A 24,307-nucleotide genomic window follows, 5' to 3' on the forward strand; every position below is an offset into this window, starting at 1 on the left:
ATCCTTCAAGAATACGGATTCCTGTCAAACGTTTTAAAACGTTTTTATCCAAATAGTGTTTCTACGAAAATCGTTCGCGCCAGTTTCCGATGTGCGCGGGCACACTACATGTGTTACTTCGTGAATTGTTTTTGTCATTACGGTTTTCACGAAGTAACACTGATTGAGTGGACTTGGGTGTTCCTTCGTGGCGTCGGTGACGATATGTAATGTGACATGTCATTCAAACAGGGCCTGCAGGTGTTCCATTGTGTCAAAATGGCCAAAGAGAACGTGAATATTGCCCCTGACAAAGTTCAACACCATTTCAACCTGTTTCACAAGAAATAGCCTATAGACCTACCATTACAAGCGCGATGCCTTTTGAAAAGCTTAACATTCTGGTGTAAAGTGTCAAAAAACGTTTTCCTTTTTTCAACACTTACTTTATTTCATTAGTGGTTAAAGTTTGCTGACACACGAATAACTGGCTACTTTACTTTTATACCATCTGCGAAAATACCATCCCTCGATTCGAAACAAACAACAATGGCTTTCTTAAATTAACTTAGGAAGTTTGACAACGGGCATTGAATAAGGATTGATCTAAAAACCAAATGGCAAACCGTTATTATGCTCACTCTATATTTTACCTATCAAAAATGTGTGAAATCTAGTCTAAATGCTATGGTGCACCTCTTTTTTCTATATAATGCGATGCAATATGAGCCACAAAAATGAAAAGCTGAAAACGTACGCTACAGCATGTAATTCATCAAGAATCTCACATAATCCTATAGTATAGGCCTACACAGCATGCGCAGGCAAGGGAGTGCGTCACGTGGGCAAAATTGTCCAATAAGAATTGCTTTATAGCAGACGAAACTGCACTTACGGGGAAAGGAAAATGCAGTCTGGCGCCGTCAACTGTAATAGATACCAAGACGTCTTTTTGAGGCCACTGTCTGGCTTAGGTATTGAAAGGCCCAAGGTTTTAGGTTGTCAACCGGCACTGGCAGAAGTTGCCAAGAGGACCTGAAAATCGTGCGTTAATTGGATGAAAGCGGCATCACGTGGCACACAATCCAAGCCCGCCTATTGGTGGATGCTGAGCTGACCTGGGCTACTTGGTCAGGTCAATGGTGGGACCTCGTTCCAAGCCCTGCAACAATGGATAAATTGAACGAGTGGGGGCAGTGGGGTGGGCGAAAATCAACAGTCAACAGAAATTGTGCAGTGGAAAATAGAAAGTGCTATAATGCAAAAACTTAAACTCGCATGCAATCGCACTTTAGTATGGAAGAGCTTAATGGCATATAGTTTACAAAGGTAATACTTTGATTTTAAGTCTTTTTCCACAATCATAATTCGATACACAGTAAAATCTCGTTTCCAACTCAATAAATAATTACCTATCGTTAAAAAACTACTGTATTTGGGGTAGTCTAGACTCTATTTAGTAACTTGGTATGTCATGCAGATCGATCAGCAGGCACTAATCAAAACACTGAGAGACAAAAATGCAAACAAATTTTGACGCCAATGTTCTTCACTCCGTAGTCTCTCAACGTGCTTTCTGGCTCGCCGGCGTTCACTGTCCGGCCATTTATTATTTTTACAAAATCTGTGTTAGCCTTCGTCGCCCTGCAGGGGATGGAACAATACAGGCGGAGTGGTTACATGCTTGTTAAGCTAACAGCCTTTTTTCGCTGGCAAAGGCTACACTCTTTAAAGTACTGAGTCGGATTTGACCCGGAATCCGGGTCATGTTTGACATTCCATACCCGAAATCTGGGTCATGTTTGACATTCCATACCCGGAATCCGGGTATGTTTGACATTCCATACACGGAATCCGGGTCATGTTTGACATTCCAGACCCGGAATCCGGGTGTTGTTTGAAATTCCAGACCCCGAATTATTTGACATTCCAGACCCGAAATCCGGATCATATTTGACATTTCAGACCCGGAATCTGGGTCATGTTTGACTTTCCAGACCCGGAATCCGGGTCATGTTTGACATTCCAGTTTGACATTGCAGTCCCGGGTCATGTTCGACATGTTCCCATTTTTTTAGCCAACAAACGGAATCAATAATTTATGAATTAAGTTCAGTGACTTATTTATAATGTAAACAGCCTTTCATGCATCTTCTACCATTATTGCATCGTAAACCTAGGTTGTTTAATTTAATAAAAGGTAGTATGGTTTCGGACATTTTCCATTTCGAGATTATGGAGGGCACTACAGAAGGCGCTATTAAGTCAAGTTTGGGTCAATTCCTCTGGTATTTACCCAAACCAAATAGCGCCCTCTTTTGTATTCGCCATATCTCGAAGTGGCTATTAAATGTGGTACTGTTAATCTATATTTTCAAAACTGCATGCTTTTATATACTGCGGCTTCAGTGGGATTGGCTGTTTTGGGACAAGAGAGGGCGTACTATGGGTCATCCAGGGTCATCAAATTCAATTTGTTCTCCACTCAGATCTTATCAGCTACTGCTGCTTGCTAAATCCATGCTAGGACAATTCAAGTATCAACAGTTTAGCTTTGCCAGAAAGCAAATCTAATCGTTACTGCTTTATGCGCTTTGACAAAGATTAGCTAAAAAACGGGTACGATATACTGCCGTGCTTGAATTAGAAACTATTGCTATGAAGAGTTGACATTGTGCAGAGTTTTATGTTAATACAGAATCTGGAAATATACTCACGGGGGCTTTCTTCGCGCTGCTCCCACCGAACATTCCCATCCGGCCTGCCACACCCCCGGACGAAATAATGGAACCGGCCTCTTTCTCCCTGTCCATTTTGGACTTGTTCTGTTCGTGCTCATCCTATGGGCAAGGACCATTGTTTTTAAAAGGTTAAATTAAAACGAATTAATTAAAAATAAAATGACAATGCGTCTGACAATTTATTTATGCTTCTACAGACGCATACAAATGAATAAAATTATTCATTGGTAAATCACCAGCGCAGTTATCTTGAGAGCCTTTCATTCACGATTCATATTTTCCCGATGTAATCTCTGTGAAGATGACTTTTGGGAAAACTATAACACTTGCTTGCGGACAATCTCATGTCTAGAGGCATAATGATCCGAGGTCTGTCGACTTCGGACCAGACTTTTGTGGGTTAAACCGGTTTTATGAGCGCTCAACAGTCCCCTTCCCTCGGCAAATTAGGAGCAAATTTCTGGTGTGGTGTTATACCTACCTCTTGTGAAATTCATCGTAGTCTGTCTCTGACGGATAAGGTCAATAACACACAACCAGTATTATTCGTCAATTTTATTCACTTTAACTTATTTATTTATTTTATTTTATTTAAATTATCTTTAATTTAATTACCTGGGGTTTGAACACTCCACCCGCCTTAAATTTGTGCACGCTGGAAAAAAAGACAATAAAAACAAACCATTTTTAACATGCTCATTTTGTTGTTCAAGGCAAGTCAGTGATGCCCTCACGCATGCCTTTTCTATCAAATTCAAAATTGTTTTGTGGCACAGAAAATCATTAGCTATTGAGTATATTGAGTTTTGGTGGTGGCAACATCGATTATCATTTGCTTTCTAAAAGAATTCAGCCACTGTTCCAGTCCTTTAATTTTTTTTTTTTTGGCTGCCCACAAATGATTGTTCCGAAGAATAATCAAACTTCTTCTCGTCGAACAAATTCAAATAAACTTTTTGTTGGAAATTCAGTGTTTTCGACATACGATTGTTTTTGGTTGAAATTGGTATGTACAGACGATTTCCCCCCCCCCCCACTTTTTTCGTCCCCGAATAAAATTGTAGCCTGTATTTGATTCTATAGCTCAGAATAGCTGATTTAATGACTCCAAACTCGGGAATGATGTTTAAATGATGATCTTTTGCTCAAAAAATTGGTTCAAGTGGTCAGAAATTGCCTCAGATTGCACCAGAGATCGTCTAGAATCCAAAAAAAAAAAAAAAAATCCCGGGCCCTTAAGCGGGCCCCGAATGAACCCAACGCCGGAAGGGCTTTGCGCTTCGCGCTCGCATTAGTTCTGATCGAGGTATGTTCCCCACACACACTTTTGAGAAGCGATTGACGCCCTATGATCTGATTGATCACTGCATTCACGAGGCCCCCTTCAATGGAGAAACTATTGTACATGCTATTTTACAAAGCCACTTCCCGTGACGGGTTATCTGAACTTCGCCATTGAAGGGGGCCTTCGTGATGGAATTGGTCTATATGATTCTTCGCTCTGACCGGACACAAAATGTAAATGCAGCAAAATAAAGGTCTGTTGTGTCACATCACAGTGTCATCGTCATTGACAAGGTGCGTCCTCGTCATCGCCAATGTCATGGTCGCCGTGATACGTACGTGCCAGCTGACTCGGCGGCGACCGGCCTGTTGGGGGAAAATTAAAACAAAAATGAGAATCAGAAGTAACCTCGTCGTAAATGCATTGCTGTTCACTAAAATATACTGTTATACCTCTGTCTTTAATACTGTTTTTCATTGGCCTAGAACGATCACGCGTTAATTAAGTTAATAAAAGTCATGGCACACTCCCTGTGGGGTCCACAGGGAGTGTGATGTGACTTTGTACGTACGGTGTGAAACGCTTGTATCGTTGGTACCCGCGCTATTTTCACCATGTTTTCACACGTGAGTGGGAGCAGCGAACTAGCAGACGATCAGCTGTTTCGAGCACGCGACATGCATGTGAGTTGGTGTTCGATTGTCATGATTGTTGTGTTTACTGCTGTTGTTTTCGTGATTTTTACATCAAACTCTTTTAAAGAAGTCCAAGACAGAGGTATAACACAACAATAATATTGTTGACTGCTGTGATGTGGGAAATGACGTTTTGAACACCCTCGGGCGCATAGCACCCTCGAGTGTTCAAAACATCATATCCCACATCACAACAGTCAACAATTATTAAATGTGCCCTTCAACTTTTTTTTTTAATTTGTGCATAATCTCTGATTAAATGTGTGTATTCCATTTGCATGAAATGAAATTAATTTTCAATTTTGAGTATCTCGTTTTGTTTTGCTTCGTTTTGTAATTAGTTTCATTATAATTTGTTTGTTAAATTGATAGGCCTACTCACTCCTTAACCTTCGTCAGATCCTTAATGCGCTGGAGCAGCTCCTTGTGCTGGGAGGGGAGAATGAATATTGATATTATGCAAATGAGGGATTGAATATTGTAATATAAATTGCTGAACGAACGCAAAGCACGCCCAAGTCGTCGTCGTGTGTGGGTGCGTTCGATTAGCTTCCCCGTGTATACACGGGGTTTACAGTCGGGGAAGCCACACATTGAGCCTATTCCAACGCTGCGGTACATTCGCCTAGCATTCTGAGAAAACTAAGGTCAAAGGTTGCTGCGGGGGTAGGACTTTAAAATGTAAACACGCCAGGCATGTTGGATGACACAAATAATGAATGTTTCACATTTATGCAATGGAAAGAATATGGAATGTTCCATTTCACTTGATTCGCCTCGCGGAATGGAACATTCTATCTGTCAACTCATAACAAAAACTTACTACCATTGCACTCATAAACAATCGTTATTTGTGTTATATCAAATAATAATTTTACAAGCAAATCAACTACGATCGGAAACTGACTAGTTATATTACTATCAATCATTTTAGGTTTGAATAAAGAATTTGACTTGAGTGGGATTTGAACCTACGACCCACGAATGGACCCTTCTTTCGTGCCAATCAAACAGTGTGCATTGACCAATTAGATCACGACTTTTGGTCAGGTGACCACGGTAGTTTGATCAAACTCTGTCACAAGCATTGTGAGAAATGCACACAAGCCAGAGGTGGGCGGGGCTTATGACTTATTCCAGAAGGGCCAATTCAATCTGAAAATAATATTGTCTGGGTTCCACATATCTCCAAAACGCCATGACGTGCGATTTTGTGCCAAAGAAGTTTTTTTTCTACTTACGTCATACTCTTGACGTTTGCGGCGCACTTTCATGTCGAAGATCTCCGTGTACATGGCCTGAAGACGCTGCAGGAGGTTGCGAGCAATCTCCCGGATCTTATCCTCTGCTGTGCTTGCTCCTAAAAAAAATTAAATAAAAAAGTTGAAAACTTACCCTCATAATAAACTAAAACAATAATGTCCGATACCGGGCCGTTGGGCTACTCTTCTATTTTGGAGTCATCATTCAACTCAAGTAAAATTCATTATTGTTTTCGGAGTCAGGGTCTCGTGATATCTCGCTAGACAATTTTTTGAGATCGAAATTGTCCAATAGTGTTTATTTTAAATCCAACTTGAAACCTTTAATACTGTTTTCCATGTTCAAAGCCAAATGGCTGTGAGTCTTTAGTCCTCGTTTACTTTTTACTTGACTCGTATCTGACAATTTATTACACTTTTGACAGTACAGTGTCAGATTTGACCTGATTCTTTTCAAGGTCAAAGTGATACTTTTCAGGGTCAAAATTACATTTGTAAGGGTCAAAATTATACCTTTGTTAAGGTGTCCTGGGCCAAATGACCCTGAAATACGATTCAGAAAAGTGTCATTTTGACGCGGAAAAGTGTCTTTTTGACCGGGAAAAGAATCTCTTCAAATCTTTCCCGGATTCCGTGTCAATTTTGCCCTGTGACTTGTTAGAGTGCAAGGACCTACCTTTTTGTTGTGAGGTCTCGGGAAAGGTCTTGAGTACTTGACTACAACACTTGCATTATGTATCCCCCGTCCCCGGGCACTCCCTGGTCAGATTGACTCGGAATCCGGGGTCAAAATGACACTTTTTGCCAACAGTTTTTTGTATGTCAAAATTACCCGGAAAGTGTCAGTTTTGACCCAGAAAGTGTCATTTTTGACCCGGAAAAGGGTTTAGGCCAAATGGAACCCGGAATCCGGGTCAATATGACCAGAGGGTTTTTACAGTGTCATGCTTCGTACCGATGTGCAGAGGTTGGATGCGCTCCTTCATCGCTTCCTCCTTCTCACTGGCCAATTCTTCCTTGGATTTCTTCGGGGCTTTCTGCGGCTTCTCTTTCTGAAGATATGAATTGATACGAACAATCAGAAATGCGGATAATACAAGACTATCTATAACGCGATTTTACAACACAGTCTGAATTTTTAAGGGGAGAGGAAAGGGGCAACAGTTCATCACGAACATTCGTCAGCCAACCAACCAGCCAGCAAGTCAGTCAGCCTGGAGCACAATCCCGGCCAAACCACGGTTGGGACACTTCCTGAGCCTGCCACCGTCACCCACTTCCCCGCTCCCCCGGTCAATGTTGTTCTCTCCAGCTGATGGAGCTAGCACACACCGCGCAATGAGAGACAACATTGAGTGAGGGCCGGGGGTTAGGGGCCCAGCGAGATTTGGCCAGGATTGTAGTTCGGTGAATTCACTTCTAACAGCTAATGGCCTATCCAGATTTTTAGCTGCGGGTAGCAGCTCAACAAACCATCATGTCTCTCCGCTAGTCCGTACGTAACTTAGTTCGCCGTTGACATTGCATATTGCTCCTACATTATTTTGACCGATTTCAACCAAACTTTATCAAAAGTATCAGTAGCCCAGCCCCAATATGTCACATGACCAAACTGGGTTCAAAGGCCATCATGGGCTCAAGGTGAGAATAACGTCAAATTTCAAATAAGCCTTGTTGGCCTTGGTCAACATTAAGACATGTCAATGGTGAACTCTTCGTCTAACAGTAACCTACAGTAATGGGGTAAAAGGTCAAAATAGGTCAGATTTTTAAGAAGCTCAAATGACAAAGTAGCGCTGTGAACATGTTGGCCTTGATCAAAATATATAAAATGTCCATGGTGACCTCTCGATCTGACCTACATGCAGCTATGGGGTCTATGGTCAAAATAGGTCAAATTTCAAAAAAAACTTTAATGACAAAATTAGCGCTGTCAACATAATGGCCTTGGTCAAACATTAAAAGCGTCCATGGTAACCTCTTGATCTGACCTACAGCAATGGGGTCAAAGGTCAAAATAAGGTGAAAACAAATTTGTTGGCTTGCAGCTTCCGAAATCCGATCGAGCTTGTTAAATGGTACTCCGTGATTTACCTCAATGATAACCGCCTTGAACGCATTAGGGTCGTGCATAGCCCGCACTCGGGCCTCGCGTTCCTTCTTCCTCATGTCAGCCATTTCCTTCCTCTTGCGCATCTCCTCCTTCTCCTTGGCCCGTCTCTCCTCCGCGAACTTCTCCAGCATCTTCCGCTCCTCTGCTTGCTGCTTTCGGCGCTCATCCTGAAGAGCGGTAAGAATTGGACAATATTATTATAGAAGAGCACGGGCGTAAATCACTTTCTGACCAGGGGTGGTTAAGTCATTGGAACATCCCCCAGATGAAAAACAAACAAAAAATGAAATGCCGATTTTAAGGTTTTCCAACGGTTATCTTTATGAAATAGTTTTGAAGAACGGAGAACAAACACTACATTATCGATTCTGAAAGGAGCTCAATTCTACTGTACTGAGCACGAATTATATTCTTGGCGAGCGCAAATAAGTCGATATTTCCGATCCAGCTTGTTTTATCGCTAGAAAAAAATACTAATTGAAAGAAGATAGTAATATAGCACGGACAGTACACATCTTTTAGTTGATACCAATGCCATACTTCGTTTGTTGCGAGGATGAATTATGTGTGACGAAATGACGGCGCATGTACGAACCGGATACAAAAGCCGAAGTCAAAACGCTTACGGAGTGACTTGTGACAAGTCTATTATGCTCTCCGTGCGCGACATCGAAATTTTCCTAAACCACGGTTTTATTCTGGCTTTTCTAATCGGTAGCCGGAACGAAACCGAGGTCTAGAAAACCCTCATGGAGATTTTATTTACCCCAAAAATGTGACCAGACTTTGAACGTAGGATTAAGGTTCAGGGGTTGTACTTAAAACTGGCAAATCTGGGACAGTGGGCCAGTACGCTGTTACGATTTTGAACTGCAGGTTGCATCGCATTGTGTAGTCCAAAGTTTCCCATTGGTATCTAACTTGCATTTCCGCAGTCATGGATGGTAAGCAGCCCCATTTTTTTTCAAAAACCTAAAGCTAGAAATGGTATTTTGCCAAGCTGGCTAATAATTGGTGAAATGAGCTTTACAAAAAAGCCCCGTCGCTACGGAGGTGTTGTTTTATAAAGTGGCAAATCATAGTGTTATTTATGAGTATAGAAAATCGTTCAGAAGTAATTTCCACACAGGAATTTTTTAGTTAAATTTTGTCTGTTTGTTTGTTCGTTGGGCTGTTGCGCTGGGCTGTAGGATTGATTGTTTGTCAGGGTTTGTTAGGCTGTTTGTTTGTTTGTCTATTTCATTATTTCTTGTTTTATTTTATCTTTTTCTTTCTGTTTGTTTGTTTGTTTGTTTATTTATTTACTTGTTTTCACGGCTCATCTCAACTTGGCAGCCCAACTTGGGAAAACGTTCGTCTAGCAATCAGCCAAATCTAGACTGGCATTACATGTAAGAGCACATGACATTGTCTTGCATGCTTTTCCTTTTTTGCATCGTCGGCCCTCCAATTTTTTTTTCTCAAAAATAGACCGATGTTTAAGGACTTACTCTCCTGGCGCGAAGGGTCTCCAGTTCCTTCTCTTTCTCTTCCTTCATGCGGCGATATTCTTCCCGCGCTTCATGGAGCTCTTTGTTCACTTCCTCGCGCCTCTTCTCTGCTTGTTCCTGATTGGACCAAATGAGAGAGACGTGAGCAAGTTGGCCAATCAGTAGCTTGAATGCATAATTTTATCCCGCCCCTTTTTCCTTTGCCATCTCAACTAGCCTCTGATTGGACGATTCGGTTAGAAACAGGAAAGGCTAGACAAAGAGTTTTCACGTCATTTTTTTTTTATATAAACAACCCTTACACGCTAGACAGAATATGAATTATGCATGACTATAACAGAGCAATAAACAAAGTGTTCGATGCCTTCCCCCCCCCCCCCCGTATTGCCTGCCATGAAGTGTGTCACCACCCTCTTTGTCTTATTGGTCAAGACCAAAAGGGGCGTGGAAAGGGGCGTGGCTGTCTGCTTTTGTTTCTTATTCTGTATTACTGAGAAAGATTTGATGACCAGCCTGTAATTATATAATTACAGTGGCGTATCACTAGGGTCAAATTTGTATGACAGGTGTACTTGTGGGATCTTCATTTTCCAGAGGGGCGCTGAAATGGGAGTGGTCATAATCTAAACACTGGACTCTAGTTGTGGGAGTGCCCCACGTATCGCCTATAGTTACACATCACAGTAGAATGAAATTGACAAATTTGTACTTTAAAAAGGTGTTACAACCAAAATGAAACAGCTTACTGAAATCAAATAAAGCCAACTTAGAGAGTTTCAAATTCTCTGTAGCATCAGTATTTCTTTCTGGGGAGCCAACGGTGAAATATTACATGAAAAAATATGGGTAATTGTTTCGTTTAGCGTTTACGGGCTATGGGAGAAAAAAACATAAGTTATATGCCACTGTATAGTGCTGTCCCATTTATACTGGAATAATATGTGCAATAATATCGGTGTTCTTAAACAAATTCTTCTAATAAACTTTACGAAAGTATTCTTTGTAGGTGGTCTGATTTTACCTTGATGATAGCCAAAGCGTCGGGTTCTTCACTGAAATAAGAAAAAAATACGCAACAAATATATTGTTAGACACGAAATCTAAAATAAACATATATCCTGGATACACTTATATAAACATATATAAGTTTTGTTAACAGTCTACGTGAGCCCTGAACTTGTTTCCCCCACTTGTCAATGATAGAGACTTTGTTGGTGTGCTTTTGGCTATATATAGATACAATGAGTTGAGATTATATCGTGTTTACGGACTGGCGCGACTTTGGCCAAGACCTTCGATAAAGCGAGTGATTAGTGTCGGCTTTGAATTAAAGGTGAACACTGTTCAAAGATGGGGAAAACACTGTGGGGCAATGTTATAAATTGTAACGCTTATATAGCGCTTTCCATCGTATCAACAATCTCATTCAAAGCGCAGTACAATTATTCCCCCGTTCATCAGGCCACGAGACCACACCGCAGCCGATATCAGCGCACATTAAGGTCCTCTACTCTCACAGGTACCCATACATACTCCTGGATGGAGAGAGGCAATTGTAGTTAAGTGTCTTGCCCAAGGGCACAAACACCATGTTCCGTAACCACTGAACCATGGCATTCTACTATTAGCCCAATATTGATATGAATTGACCTTATTTCTGGTTAATTCGGGTAAACATTGACCAAATATTGTGAAGAATTTGCCCACCTTTTTGCTGTACATTCAGCAAGATCTCGCCACAATTTCATGTTTCAAATTCTTTACTTATGTCATTTCATAGGTCTGGTACTATGGGTCACAGGCAACCCATGTTTGCCTTGCATTCCTGGGGGAAAGTGTTGGGGGAAAAAAACCTGTTTGCTTGGCTTGACTGGAATGATGACATGTAGCGATCGAAATGCTCGATTTGTGGTATAGCAAAATCTCTTCGCGCGGTAATTACAAGAAACCAGCAAATTGCCAATTAAGGTACATTGTGTGGACGTTCATATTCTACCTTTTAACGATCTATCCAACTTTTATTACTTCTGTGCTAAAGGCATTTTCGAGCCTTAATTGGCGCATGCTTTTGAAAGTTCCCCTTTAATTGTCCATCGAACTTTTATCAATATTTACCCCCAAAAAAGTTCGGGGGATCCGACCCCTTGCATATAATTTACATATATTCACCGTGTACACTATAGACTGCATGGCTTTAGGACATTCATTGGCGTTTGCCTTGTCTATCCATTTGGGCCAGGATGGGACTTAAGCAAGTCTAAATCACAAGCGACATCGGTCAGTCAGTCAGTCGTGTACAAAGAGAACAAGGCCTATAGACTTTATTCACGAGTCGGCCATGTTAATTTGAAAGCGAGGTAAACTTTTCATTTGTGGAACTTGCGATTAGAAATGAAAGCAATGATATTAATGTTCATTACAAATTAATACCAGTCTGCTCTGATTAATAATTTAAAATTTGTAATTAAACATATCCTACTATTCTAAGCCACATTTAAAAAAAAAAAATTAACGTAAGGCTTGGAAGACATTCCGATCATAAAATAGTCTGGCACCATCCCCTTCAGCAGTTTACAATATTTAAAATAGATTCCGGGAACACGATCGAAATGGCTTCCTCGTTAATGAATTAACATAAAACACAACTTAAAGATGGCTGCTGAATGCAACTGCTCTATGTGATTATATATTTATTTTGCAGTTGTAGCTGCTGTAGGCCAGCTCTCGACTTGGCCAGCCCTGGCTACAGCCGGCCTGCTGTGTGGTCTGTTGCTCGCGGCCAAACTCGTTTACCGCGGAATCTTCGGCCTGTTCGAGTATCACGCGGACGAGGCACGGCACGCGTACATGTTCCAGCGGGGGCAACCGCCGGGCATGACCCGGGAGACCGCCGTGGAGGAGATGAAACGCTCGCGGAGGATCGGCAACATCCCGCCCGTCTACCCGAACGGCTGGTTCGCGGTCTTGAGGTCCGAGGAACTCGGCAAGAAGGAGACGAAGTTTGTTCATGCGCTGGGTATGTTAATTTTTTCCCAGATTTTTTTTAAAGTTTGGTTTGGAGTGAACTGGACCACGGGAGGGCGCTCTGTACAGGTTTTCTATCTACATAAGGCTTCTAGATTGTAAAATAAACTGTTGGTTCTCCACCTCCAGCACAGTGAATAAATTTATCATACCAAGATTTTTGTCTTATATGAAAACGACATCACCGACCATTTTTGAATTTTCTCTTTGTGTAGTAGTAGTTGATGAAAAAAGCAGCTTAGTCAGCACTTATTAGATACATTTTCATATAACAAATCTTTCATTGTATACGTTTTAGATTTGCAAGGCAAGTGAAAAGGTATTCCTTTGGAAGCCATGTTAAAAAAAAACCTCGTAGCTGTTTTCGTACAAACGAAATTAAATCGCACTCAACAAAATCCCTATTTACAGATTCAATTCACAGATTCAAAAGTCCTGTTCCCTGACTTGTCGATTGCCTGACGTCTCTATAAAGATTCGTCAAAATAACCAAAATCGTTTGGTGAAGGAACCAGACGAAAATTGCTTCTTTTGGGGTAACGTATAGATGGCGCAGTGTTGTGAATGGCACGTAGCTTCCTTTAATCCCAAAAAAACATTTAAATTAATGTCCTTTTTACAATCAGGTTTGCGTCTTGCTGTCTTCCGAGGAGAGAGTGGGGAGGTGTACATTGTGGACGCCTACTGCCCGCACCTGGGGGCCAATCTAGCTATAGGCGGCAAGGTGCGGGGGGAGTGCATCGAGTGCCCCTTCCATGGCTGGACCTACCGTGGGGACAACGGCAAATGCGTCAAGATAGCATACGCAGAGAAAGGTGAGGCCATACGGCGCCATGTTGGGAGGCTCAATCCACTCAAACAGACTTAAAATCGTATTTGATCATTTTGCTTTTCGTGCATTTTGTTCATTTTCCAATAATAACACCTATCAAATTCCAAACAGGAATGTTTGAAACCTGTTGAAGTTTCAGCTCAGTAGATATAACACCTTACGGGGAAACAGTGAAAAGCCATTCACACCCTCTTGGTCACGAAACACGATTCCGATATAGCACTCTTTTTTTCTGTCGGGCGTTCGAAATTGGTATCTCCGTAACGACTTCTAAACGTTGAGTAATGTTGAATGAATTTGAAAATACATACAATTATTGCATTATTTCTGTACAAAATTCGACTTATTAGAAAGGTATATCATTGAAATGACTTTTCGACCCTAAAAACCTAGCTAAACCCAGCCCCTCTTACAAGAACCGCGTATTTGTGTAGTAACATCCTTATATAAAGTTATAGTAAGTCTAGCCAGCCTAACCACGGGGCGTGGATAATCGATCATCCTGTCAACAAGACTAGTCAGCAAGCTCAAGCAACGGCTGTCTTCTGACCACTTTACAACCTAAGTTATAGACAGCAAATTGTTGAGTGAATTTGGACCCCTTTTATAACGTGTACTACAAAATCGTCGCGTCAGTGCACTCCATTCTGCAAAAAAAGTCGTATCTCGCGCGAATGCGCTCCGTGCAACACGGTCGTATCTCGACGTCCATTGACTTTGAGTGTACATCCGGGTTATCTTTTGACATTCTGAAACTCGTGTTTCACGTACGGCCCATTTTAGGAGATACGACCTTGTTGTACGGACACGACGTAATGTAGTACGGTCCTGAAACCGTGCTTGGAATAGCATTTTAAAACGTCGAGGGTTAAAACCAAACCCAACAAAAACACTGCACGTTTGCCTCGGTTTTTACTCCACAGTGCCAGACTTCGTCAAAGTTGACACGCATCGTTCCCTGGAGATCAACGGCTTGATTATGATATGGTACCATGCCGAAAAGGAAGAACCTTCCTGGTACCCCCCTGAGATCGAGGGTGTCAAGGATGGGCAACTTCGCCGGGGTGGCTTCTTCCAGGCCTACTTTGAGGCGCACATACAGGTATTGGCCAGTTCGGTCTTCCAACTGAGCAAGCACTTAGAAAAAAGTTTGTGGCGGATTTTTACTTAGTTCGCTCTTCGCCCCTGCTATTTCACAATTTCTTTGTAAATGAAACGCAGGCGTCACAAAGCATTGTGGGTCGGTCACGTGCCATAAACAATGTAGGCCTAAGTGCATTTCTTGCGCACGGGTCGTGCGCACTGGTCGTATGCACGTACACGGAAGTGCTGACCCCAGCGAATTTTGGAGGTCACAAGTTCCCTTGTGGGTACAAACGTGTAAATATGTCAAAAATCCATCTGCCAAACTCATGAATAAAAGTTATACACTCAAATTATTCTATAATTATTACAGAGTTCTGAGAGCAACAGAATTGGGAAATTGAAGTGATACGGCAATGTACCTCAGGCCCAGACTTGAGGCTTCCAATTCTGAGCACTTTGGATGCAATTGGGCCCGAAAGTGGAGCTACACTGTATTTAGCCATGTTGTGGAGGGATCGTTTTTCGAGATGGCTAAGTACTTTTCCGCCTTGGGAAACCTCGCTCGTTTTAGGGGTTGTCTTCTTTTGCTGAGAATTTCTCTAAAAGTCAATGGTAAACCCACCAAAAATCAAAAATAAAATAAAAGATGACATGTTGATCATCATTTTTCTGTGCATCAACACTTCTCGGTATCAACACCTGTGAGAGTAGGTGACACGCAGTCTTTCAAAACATGCATGAATTCGCGGACTATGAAATAACTGTCAACTTCTTTTGTCACAGGATGTGGTTGAGAATAGCGGAGACATTTCACACTTGAATCATCTGCATGGTCCGTAAGTATTGGCCTACAATGATAACTGCTTCTGAAGGTGGGGGTGGGGGCTTGATAACAGACGACACGAGAGGGCGCTGTTGTGAAAAAAAACAATCCAATTTCGACATTTCCAACAAGAAAATGTCCTGTTTGCAAGAAACTCCTTACTCACAGTGGACTATAGTGGTTTTTATTGGCCAACAGTTAGCATGTTTTATTATAATGCTACAAGACCACGCACGTTATAATGATGCATGTTTAAAGCACTACGACACCATTTTAATCCTTGCACAAAGGTTTCGACCGCAAGCGAGGACACATTTTCAGAGGATGCTGGGAAACAAGTTTAAACAACTGATCCTTACATCGGGAAATTGCAATTAAGACTCAAGTTAGAAACAAATTAGCTTCGTATGGCTTAAATTTGGCCTCAATTTTTCAGTTACACTGTGTGTCTAAATAGGCCGTATTTTTTTTAGTAATAGCCTCATGTAAAATTACGCCAAGAACCTTGCTTGCACGTCTGTTTGTGCTCCAAAATGGCCTCGTTCAAGTACACCGCCCTCTTTCGCTCTAAACTAAATAGGCATGCGCCCTCTCCCGTTGTTTCGCACTTCCAGGCAAATATATGACAAGTTGTACACGGGCACGTGGGATCCTCATCCGACGCAGCAACACGTGAGCATCAGCCAGACCACAATCACCAACAACTCTTCAAACCCCGTGTTTTCAAGCGGGACAATCGACGTACGAGTCGAGCAGGTAGGGAACTTCGCCTCTCTCCTCTCGCCCCTCTTCTTCCCCCCTCGCTCGTTGTTGTTGTTTATTTTTGTAGACACACACGTTCCACGGTAAAATACAGTACACGTTTGAATATGGAATACGGTCCAATCTACGCAAACATTGATTTTGATAGTCTTTGTCCAAGACTTTTTTGCAGCCAGTCCCGTAGCAAACACAATTAAGTTGCCGCGGCGGTGGAGGTCTCTATCAACAACATGAATCAAATGCATTCATCTTGTTGACAGCGATCTCGCTCATCACGGACAAGTTGTGGGGAATAAAAAAGCAAAATCAAGCCTTTGACCAGGACTACGCTAAAATGTGCTGTCTATCAATTAGGGAGTTATAGCTGCAAAAGCCATCACTTGAGCCTGCTGACTAGAACAGCCTTAATTGTTGACACGATGGTTGAATAGGGATGTTTAGCTGCACGTCCTACAAGGTGAGGGTCCTTTCACCTTGGAGGAGTACCAGAAGGCCAAGTCGAACACCAAGACAGGGAAGAGTTGTGGTGAGGACGGGTTTATACCAGAGCTACTCAAGTATGCCCCACAATAGACGACACAGTACTGACGCTCATAAACAAAGCCTATACAAGTCCGGGGAACCACCTGAGGAGTGGGTTACTTTCAACATCGTGCTGGTACCCAAGAGGGGCGAACTCTCGAAGCCTGACCACTACCGGGGGATCAGTTTGTCCTCGCTTCTCATGAAGACATACAACCGTATGACCTTGAATCGCATTCGCCCTGTGCTTGATCCACTCCTGCGAGACTCGCAGAACAGCTTCCGCCCGAAGCAAACCACAGTCGGGCAGATCATTGCCCTGCAGCGAATGCTGGAAAGAGTGAAGGAGAAGAACCTGTCGCTGTGTCATCATTTCATTAATTTCAAAAACGCATTCGACACTTTGCACCGAGGCAAGCTCATCGAGATCCTTCGCGCGTATGGTGTCCGGCCCAGAGAAGGTGGTGATGGCATCCTGACAGGCTGCAGTAAGACGATGGCAAAGGTGGTCACGCCAGAATATGGCGAGCCAAAGTAACATTTATATATCAAAGTCTTTAAAACAACTTAGTGCTATCGACAATATCTTTAATGTATTCAATGATATCTTTAAATGATTTAAATATATCTCTAAAAGAGTTAGAGATATCTTAATAATCATTTGAAGATATCTCTAAATCTTTTTGAGATATCTCTAAATCATTTACATATATCTCTAACAATTTAGAGATATTTCTAAATATTGAGATATATCTTTACAGATATCTTTAAATTGTTTTAAGACTTTGCTAATGCTACATATTGTTACTTTGGCTCGCCATACCAGACGGTACCGCGGACCTCTTCGAAATACTGGCCGGAGTTCTGCAGGGGGACACACTAGCGCCCTTCTTGTTCATGCTCGTGTTGGACTTAGCGCCGAGGCGCGCAGTCTGGGCTTCACGCTCGCCAGGCGCCGGACGGAGTCGGAGAGTACCAGCAGTGGTGATCACTGACCTGGACTTTGCTGACGACATCGGCTCCTCTCCGACACGGCGGACCAAGCACGAAAAGTGGTTGCAGCTTTAGAGCTCCACTGCTGCCGAGTAGAGCTACAGCTCAACTCGAAGAAGACCAAGGTGATGGCGTTTAACTTGGAGGACAGTATCATCAAGTCAGATACTGGTAATCACTGAGTCCCGAGATGGTGCTATCCCCGAGATGGCGCTATCCTAGAGGTAGTTCAGGAGTTGAAATACCCCGACAGGGAAGAGCTGTGGTGAGGACGGGGAAGAGCTGAAATACCCCGGCGCCCTCATATTGATCGACTGAGCGCGAATTGAGAGCGAGGACAGCTTTTATAGCGTGGAAGGCCCTTCATGGTTTGAGTCGAGTATGGAAAGCTGGTCTCACCGACGACATTAAGAGACATCTTTTCGTGGCTACAGTTGAGTCTGTACTTTTGTGTGGAGCCAAGTCGTGGACGCTAACAGCTAAGCACGAGAGAGCACTGGACGGCGTCTACACACGAATGCTACGGATGACACTCAACGTCAGTTGGGAAGACCACGTGCCCAACATCCAGCCCTACGACACCCTGCCCAGAGTATCTGCCAAGGTCAGGGAACGGAGGATGAGGCTGGCGGGCCACTGTTTGCGTCATCCACTTTTCGCGTTTACGTTCACGTTTTTTATTCGCCCGAAACATGTTGCTAAACGATATTACACAAACATGTGGTTCTTGGCAGTGGGGCTGGTGTTTGTCTAGAGTACAATGGATATACCAAGCTGTTTTCTTGATAACACCCTCGCCTGATGACGAACAGAGCATACTGTTCGAAACGTCGAGTTAAACCAACTGGTTCTTCTCTGAACCACTCAACTCACAAAGAGATATCATTCACATGGTGTTACTGCAAGCCTCCCGATTCATTAACCTACCTTTTTTTTTTTTTAAATTGTCAATGTAGTACATGTAATCGTAATGCCTGTATTTTACAACACAGCACGGGCCTGGCATGTCTTACGTTTACTCCAAGGCGGGCGTCATAATTGTGGTCGCCACACCCGTCCAGCCGCTCAGACAGAAGGTCATCTTCACCAAATTCATGACACGTGGATTCAAGTACGCCCTCTTCAACAAGCTACAAATGTATTTCTCCTTTCTCGGAGTAAGTGAATTTCTAAGCAACATTGGGTGCCAATATAAAGCCTTTTTAGTTTTTGGATGTGGCGGACACAGTAAGAGGGCGCTATTTAGATTGGGTAAATTCGGGTATCTGTATCTGTATCTTTATAGTCGGTAAAGCATCCCAGGGGAAACATCAAACCAACTTAGAGAGAAGACAATGAGAAGAAATTACAGTTTTAGAGGTGGGAGGAAAAGCCCAGAAGACATTTTGGGGAAAACCCACGGAATCAGGTAGGGATTGAAAACCCAATCCACATATTGACCCAGGAGGGATTCGAACCCGGGTCACAGCGGTGGAAGGCGAGGAAAGTACCACTAAACCAACCTGTAATTGCAACACTGATCTCCATTTAAAAATCGGGAGAGCCCATTGGCTGTTATAAGCGAAGTCACCGTCCGTCATGTGACCACTCCAAGAACAAAGATTTGTAAAGAAAGATATCGAATTTAATTGACATGTACACAGTGTTTTACTGAATGTAACAATAGCGCCCTCCTTCATGATTGCGTCCACCATATAGCATAATTCAGGCGCTCTGGTTCTGCACCTGCATCTGTAGAATACTGTGCAAACTCCTTGATATGATATCCTGTATTGCAACTCTTTGGGTAATTGCGCAATTGTTATGGAATTTGTGGCCATTTTACTACGGGAATATATACGTGCTTGGCCGGTTTAAACAAGTACGCTTAAAACCGGCTAGGGGCCTGGTCGTTGATAATGGCTCGAGCCGAAGGCGAGGGACATTATCGGCCACCAGATTAAAAAGTCAAAACACGTGAAACATTCACAAATTTCAACGATTTGTTTAACAATTTCGCCTCATGTTTTCTGAACAACCCTCTGCCCATGTACATGTCCATGGTATGCACCTTGCGCGCGTAGTGCTAAAAATCTCCTTATATGGAAATTGGCGCGCGTGACGGGTTCTCGACCAATAGGAATGGGTAAAATGTTTCACGTCTGTTTTATAAATCGCTGTCTAGGCTAGTACCTCTGAGTAAACAAGTTGGAGCAAAAATGATTCGGCAGTGATAGTTTGTTGGAAATAGAATATGAAGCAATGGTTTTTCAACTCGGTGCAGTGGGTATTAAACTGACAAAGACAAAAAGCATATAATAATTTCAGTGTTTTTTTTCCAGAGGTTTAATGGCACTACGTTCTGTATTTTATTAATGTTTGGTTCTGATTTGTTCTTTGGTGTGTGTTTCATCCACTATCAGTTGCAGGGCGATATCATGGTCTGGGCTAACAAGACCTACAATGCCAACCCGCCCTACGTGAAGGAGGACAGCTCAACAGCCCGCCATCGCAAATGGTTCTCCCAGTTCTACACCGAGCACAGCCCGAGATTTGTCCCCCCTGACCCCATGCAGTGGTGAACAGTGCTCGTGGGATTTAGCGGCATGCATCCATATTAGTAGTCTTGGCCAAGACGTATTATAACGCGTTAGTACGATTAAAATTGATAGCTCTATCCGGTACGTTAGTGTGACCATCAGTTTAAATCACGCCCACTGCATAATAAGTAGCATTTGAAATATTGGAACCGGAAGTTAACGCAACTTGATGAGTGTTTATCCATGGGTACTAGTAACAGTGGCGTAGCCAGGAAATTTTCAGTGGGGGGGGGGGGGGGGGGGGGGGGGGTGGGGGGGCGCTTGGGGGGTTGGAACATTCATGGGGGGCGTCATGTAGATCAATGATAAAAAAATTTAGAAATTCAAAATCTCAGTGGGGGGGGGGGGCGACTGGGGGCGACAAGGTTTCATGGGGGGGGGGGGGGCTGTCGCCCCCCCCCCACCCCCCCCCCACGCCCCCCCCCCATGGCTACGCCACTGGCGAGTAATCAGTGGTGCGCACGCGTATTATGACGAAGTCACTAACGAAAGGGATGGATCAACCTAAGTTGATACACTAGACTGTTTAGTAAGTCGGTAATCGAATAAAAGGATGGACTCGATCAGATCGAGCTAGGAATCGATTCAGATAACACATCAACGAGGGAATATTGGGGAATCGATCACAGCGTCTTGGATCTGGAATGATAAAAACCACGAAACTCGGACTGCCAAGATTACCAACTTTAGCAGCAGTATCTTTTCGCTTTTCTGTATCAAATTTAAAATTGTTCCGTAATTCAGAACGAATGCCGGGCAGTTTACTTAGCTTTACTAGGATTGATAATTGCAGGAAAACGTATGTTGTTCACAGTGGCGTAGCCAGGAATTTTTCAGTGGGGGGAGGGGGGGGGGGGCGCTGGGGGCTGGAACATTTCATGGGGGGGGGGCGTCATGTAGATCAATGATAATTTGTTTAGACACTCAAAATCTCAGTGGGGGGGGGGGGCGACTGGGGGGGTGACAAGGTTTCATGGGGGGGGGGGGGCGGTGTCTACGCCACTGGTTGTTCATGACTGTATATATAGAAACAACTTTGTCTTGATTTTGTTCACTGAAACGCGTTTTTGGTAGTTTTGTTTGAGCTCCGTCACCATGCATGTCATTTTATTTCATTCACTAACCACACAATGTGCATCAAGTCCGTCAACGATGCGAAGGACAAAAATCATCATCATCATCACTCGGCCATGCATGTACACACATTTTAAAGAACGGCTTTCGTCGAGCTGCCACAGTGGCCTAGTTGATAGTGGAATCATGGTGGTAGAATGAACTATGGATCTTGGTTCGAACCCATGTCCATTTTCATCAAATATTTTTGTTGGTTTGGATAAATTTCATTGACGGGAAAACACTACGAGAACCTATTTTCTTCCATCCACACAGCGTGATAAATGTTAGAGTGCGTGATGTGATTGGTTAATACGATGTGTGCTTAAAAAAAGATACGCGATCCGGAAAAACTTAATAAAATCTAGCTGTTGATTTAATTTTTATAGAATCTGAAGTTGGAAAAACATCAACACATTTTGTACAATATGAACATTCGAAGGGACTTTATCAGTGATGAATAAGATAAGACATGAAATTGTCGATGTCGTCCAAAAAAGCTAGAAAGCTTGTTAAGGTGAGTCCTGAATAATTAGAGATGCAGGAAAAATATATTTGAAGGAACACATTACACGGTATATAGGCGGTGGAGACAAATGAATGTCAAATCCTATACCGCCCTCTGGCGAATGTCATTGTGAACTTACACGAAGGGAAAAAATGATATGAACAAAATGACGTCTTACCCTTCTGGCGCCGCCATGATGAATCGCTTCCGCTCTTACCACGAGTAGGGAACGAAAATCTGTTTGGAAAAAAAGGAAAAAAGAAAACACTTTCAACAATAAATTTTAGAAACATGAAATTAAAAAGCAATCTTTTATTATAATATCATCTTCTTCTTTTTATTCGAATCCATTGCCATTTTAGGTCATTACCATTTAGGTCATTACCATTTTTAGGTCATTACCATTTTAGGTCATCATTTTAGGTCATTGCCATTTTTTCGTCATTGCCATTTTTTCGTCATTACTCTTTCATTCACTTGCAGCTGATCAACATGTATCAGTGCTATGTACCGCGCATAATAATCTATGATGTGAATTATTTGAAACTCAGCGACGCTTCAATCAGCACACAATTTTGCTGAGCAGAAGTTGTTTGGCTTAGCATCCAGATTACCACTGCCCAAGTGATGTATGCAGGGGCCTATGTTCGACTGAGTTTTGCCGAGAGCGATTGAAAGTTTTAATTATCGATTTCAATTTTATCGGCTGATCGGCAGCACCATGAAATCGGACGTATAGGATCCCTTTATAGTCACTTGAAAAACTACAGCTGTTTTTAAATAAATAGAGAAATCAGACTATTTAATGCTTTCCGATTGTGACGTTTTGATGCTTTATTGTAAGGTCAAATAAAAAAAACATGTTTAACGTCCCCGCCCGTTCCTTTTTGGAGGCCGCCTCCTTCGTTTTTTTTCCTCTTTTTTTTCACGGAAAAAATGATGAATTTTAAACAGTGACATCATTTTGACCTCTTTGCCTGTTGCATCTAGCCCATAAAGCTGGTATGTCATTCCTGAGTCCAAATGGCTGCCATTAAAAAACAAAAAGCTGGCGGCCATCTTGAAAAATAGCCCGATCGGGCGGCCATTTGGGAAGGTAAAAAAAAGGGCCTCCTCCCTTTTTTTCAAAAAAGCAGGATGCTAAACATGATTTTTTGACCTATATGGTATTATGTGAGCCCTGGCCCTAAATCGAATGTTCAACATAACATACATCAACCGGCCCAAATTTCCTTCTGATAAGTCATTATATTACAGACGGTATCATTTTTTATTCCTGCAAAATAACTGAATAACCCAAAGTTCTTTAAACGTGTGGGCCATGCACTTACACGAACGACAGCTGAGCGCCCGTTCACTTGCAACAGCGCTCCATATTTGGGCAGCAGTGTTGCGCTGCGCGGAAACGGGCCGTTGAAATTCCACAGGGGTGATCATACCGAACTGTGCTTATAATAATTCTAATTTTTGTATGAAATGAATCCAACAAATCTCTTGATGCCTCGAGTGAAGTTTTTGTATTTAATTGCAGGTAATCAGATGAATAAAATAGCTTGAAAGATTGCTGTTGGTCATTTCTTTTCCTGTGAATGGCCGACTTTAAGTTGACTGACATGTAAATAATAACAGTACGCATACACGCGGAAGAAACATCATAACATCCGAAACACTAAGTAAACTATCCGAGTAGACTGAGTCTGCGTTCAAATAAAGGAACATAACGAATAAACGATATGTACATGAATTTCATATTGTTTTAATTCATACGGGGACAAATGTTGAAGCTGACGGATTTAGCATGACCGGTGCATTTTTACAATTCACGAAATCCTAAATTTGATATATTTAACTCTATAAAGGGCATTCAAAACTGAATAAAGCATACAAGGAATGTTTAAGTAAAGCAAACAATTTGAAGAAAGAACTTCAAGGAGCAAATGGGATTTCACAACTGAAACTGTGGTTCTTGTGATTTCTTGTTTAGAAATCATACTGGAGCAGCACAATAGTGCGTTCGACGGACATTTTTGATTTACTGAAAGAAAATTACTATTTCTTTTTCTAAATGGTTAGAAAGTTGATTAGGCCTACACACAGAATTAAAGAAAGGATTAATTTACCTTACTCGATACTCCTTGGTCGATATTCCCTTGAACTCCAACTCAAATCTTAAGACAGTCAGACAGCGAGCCAACACACTGAAACCATTTGCCTCATTATCGTCCTCCACACATTTTCCACATTCCTAAAAATCCACGTCGGCTGGCGATGGCCCCTTGCATATGCGTTGCACTTTTGTTGTCACCGTAAAAGTTATATATCGCCCTCTACCGACAAGACAGTTTCGGACTTTGGGCTCGTTTTCTTCAATCCCAAGGAAAAATATTGCATTGATTTGAAATTTCGTCCATGGCCGTCATATTTGACAAAGGACTTTTGAAAAAGTACGGGAACAGTTGAAAAATAAATGTATTTTATGACTATTTATTTCATTACTATT

The 24,307-nt window shown here is 42.3% G+C and overlaps 1 protein-coding gene across 3 annotated transcripts; it reads right to left on the reverse strand.

Annotated features, from left to right (window-relative positions):
- Positions 1–24,054, reverse strand: LOC119721862 (troponin T, cardiac muscle isoforms-like). Of its 3 annotated transcripts, none has more exons than XM_038191809.1 (12): positions 23,933–24,054; positions 21,986–22,044; positions 10,587–10,617; positions 9,566–9,682; positions 8,057–8,242; positions 6,918–7,014; positions 5,942–6,060; positions 5,083–5,129; positions 4,344–4,370; positions 3,336–3,375; positions 2,697–2,819; positions 1–1,141 (listed from the first exon to the last, which is right to left on the reverse strand). In XM_038191809.1, exons 2-12 carry the CDS (start codon positions 22,000–22,002, stop codon positions 1,103–1,105), a joined length of 843 nt encoding a protein of 280 aa, XP_038047737.1. In that variant the 5' UTR covers positions 22,003–22,044; positions 23,933–24,054; the 3' UTR covers positions 1–1,102. The 3 variants fall into 3 exon arrangements, with proteins under 3 accessions (XP_038047737.1, XP_038047732.1, XP_038047743.1); XM_038191804.1 differs by having other exon boundaries at positions 23,928–24,054; XM_038191815.1 differs by having other exon boundaries at positions 1,022–1,623; positions 23,928–24,054.
- Between the last annotated feature and the right edge of the window lie 253 nt (positions 24,055–24,307).

Source organism: Patiria miniata, unplaced genomic scaffold (assembly GCF_015706575.1).
Source record: "Patiria miniata isolate m_02_andy unplaced genomic scaffold, ASM1570657v1 HiC_scaffold_1, whole genome shotgun sequence".
NCBI classification, from domain to species: domain Eukaryota; kingdom Metazoa; phylum Echinodermata; class Asteroidea; order Valvatida; family Asterinidae; genus Patiria; species Patiria miniata.

Bases quoted from the DNA above. Each gene is read 5' to 3' on its own strand.
- LOC119721862 (XM_038191809.1), bottom strand. The intron at 6,061-6,917 runs GTACGAAGCATG...AATTTTTTTTAG, and splicing joins CATCCAACCTCTGCACATCG to GAGCAAGCACAGCAGAGGAT. The intron at 2,820-3,335 runs GTAATTAAATTA...CCTTGCCCATAG, and splicing joins GTGGAGTGTTCAAACCCCAG to GATGAGCACGAACAGAACAA.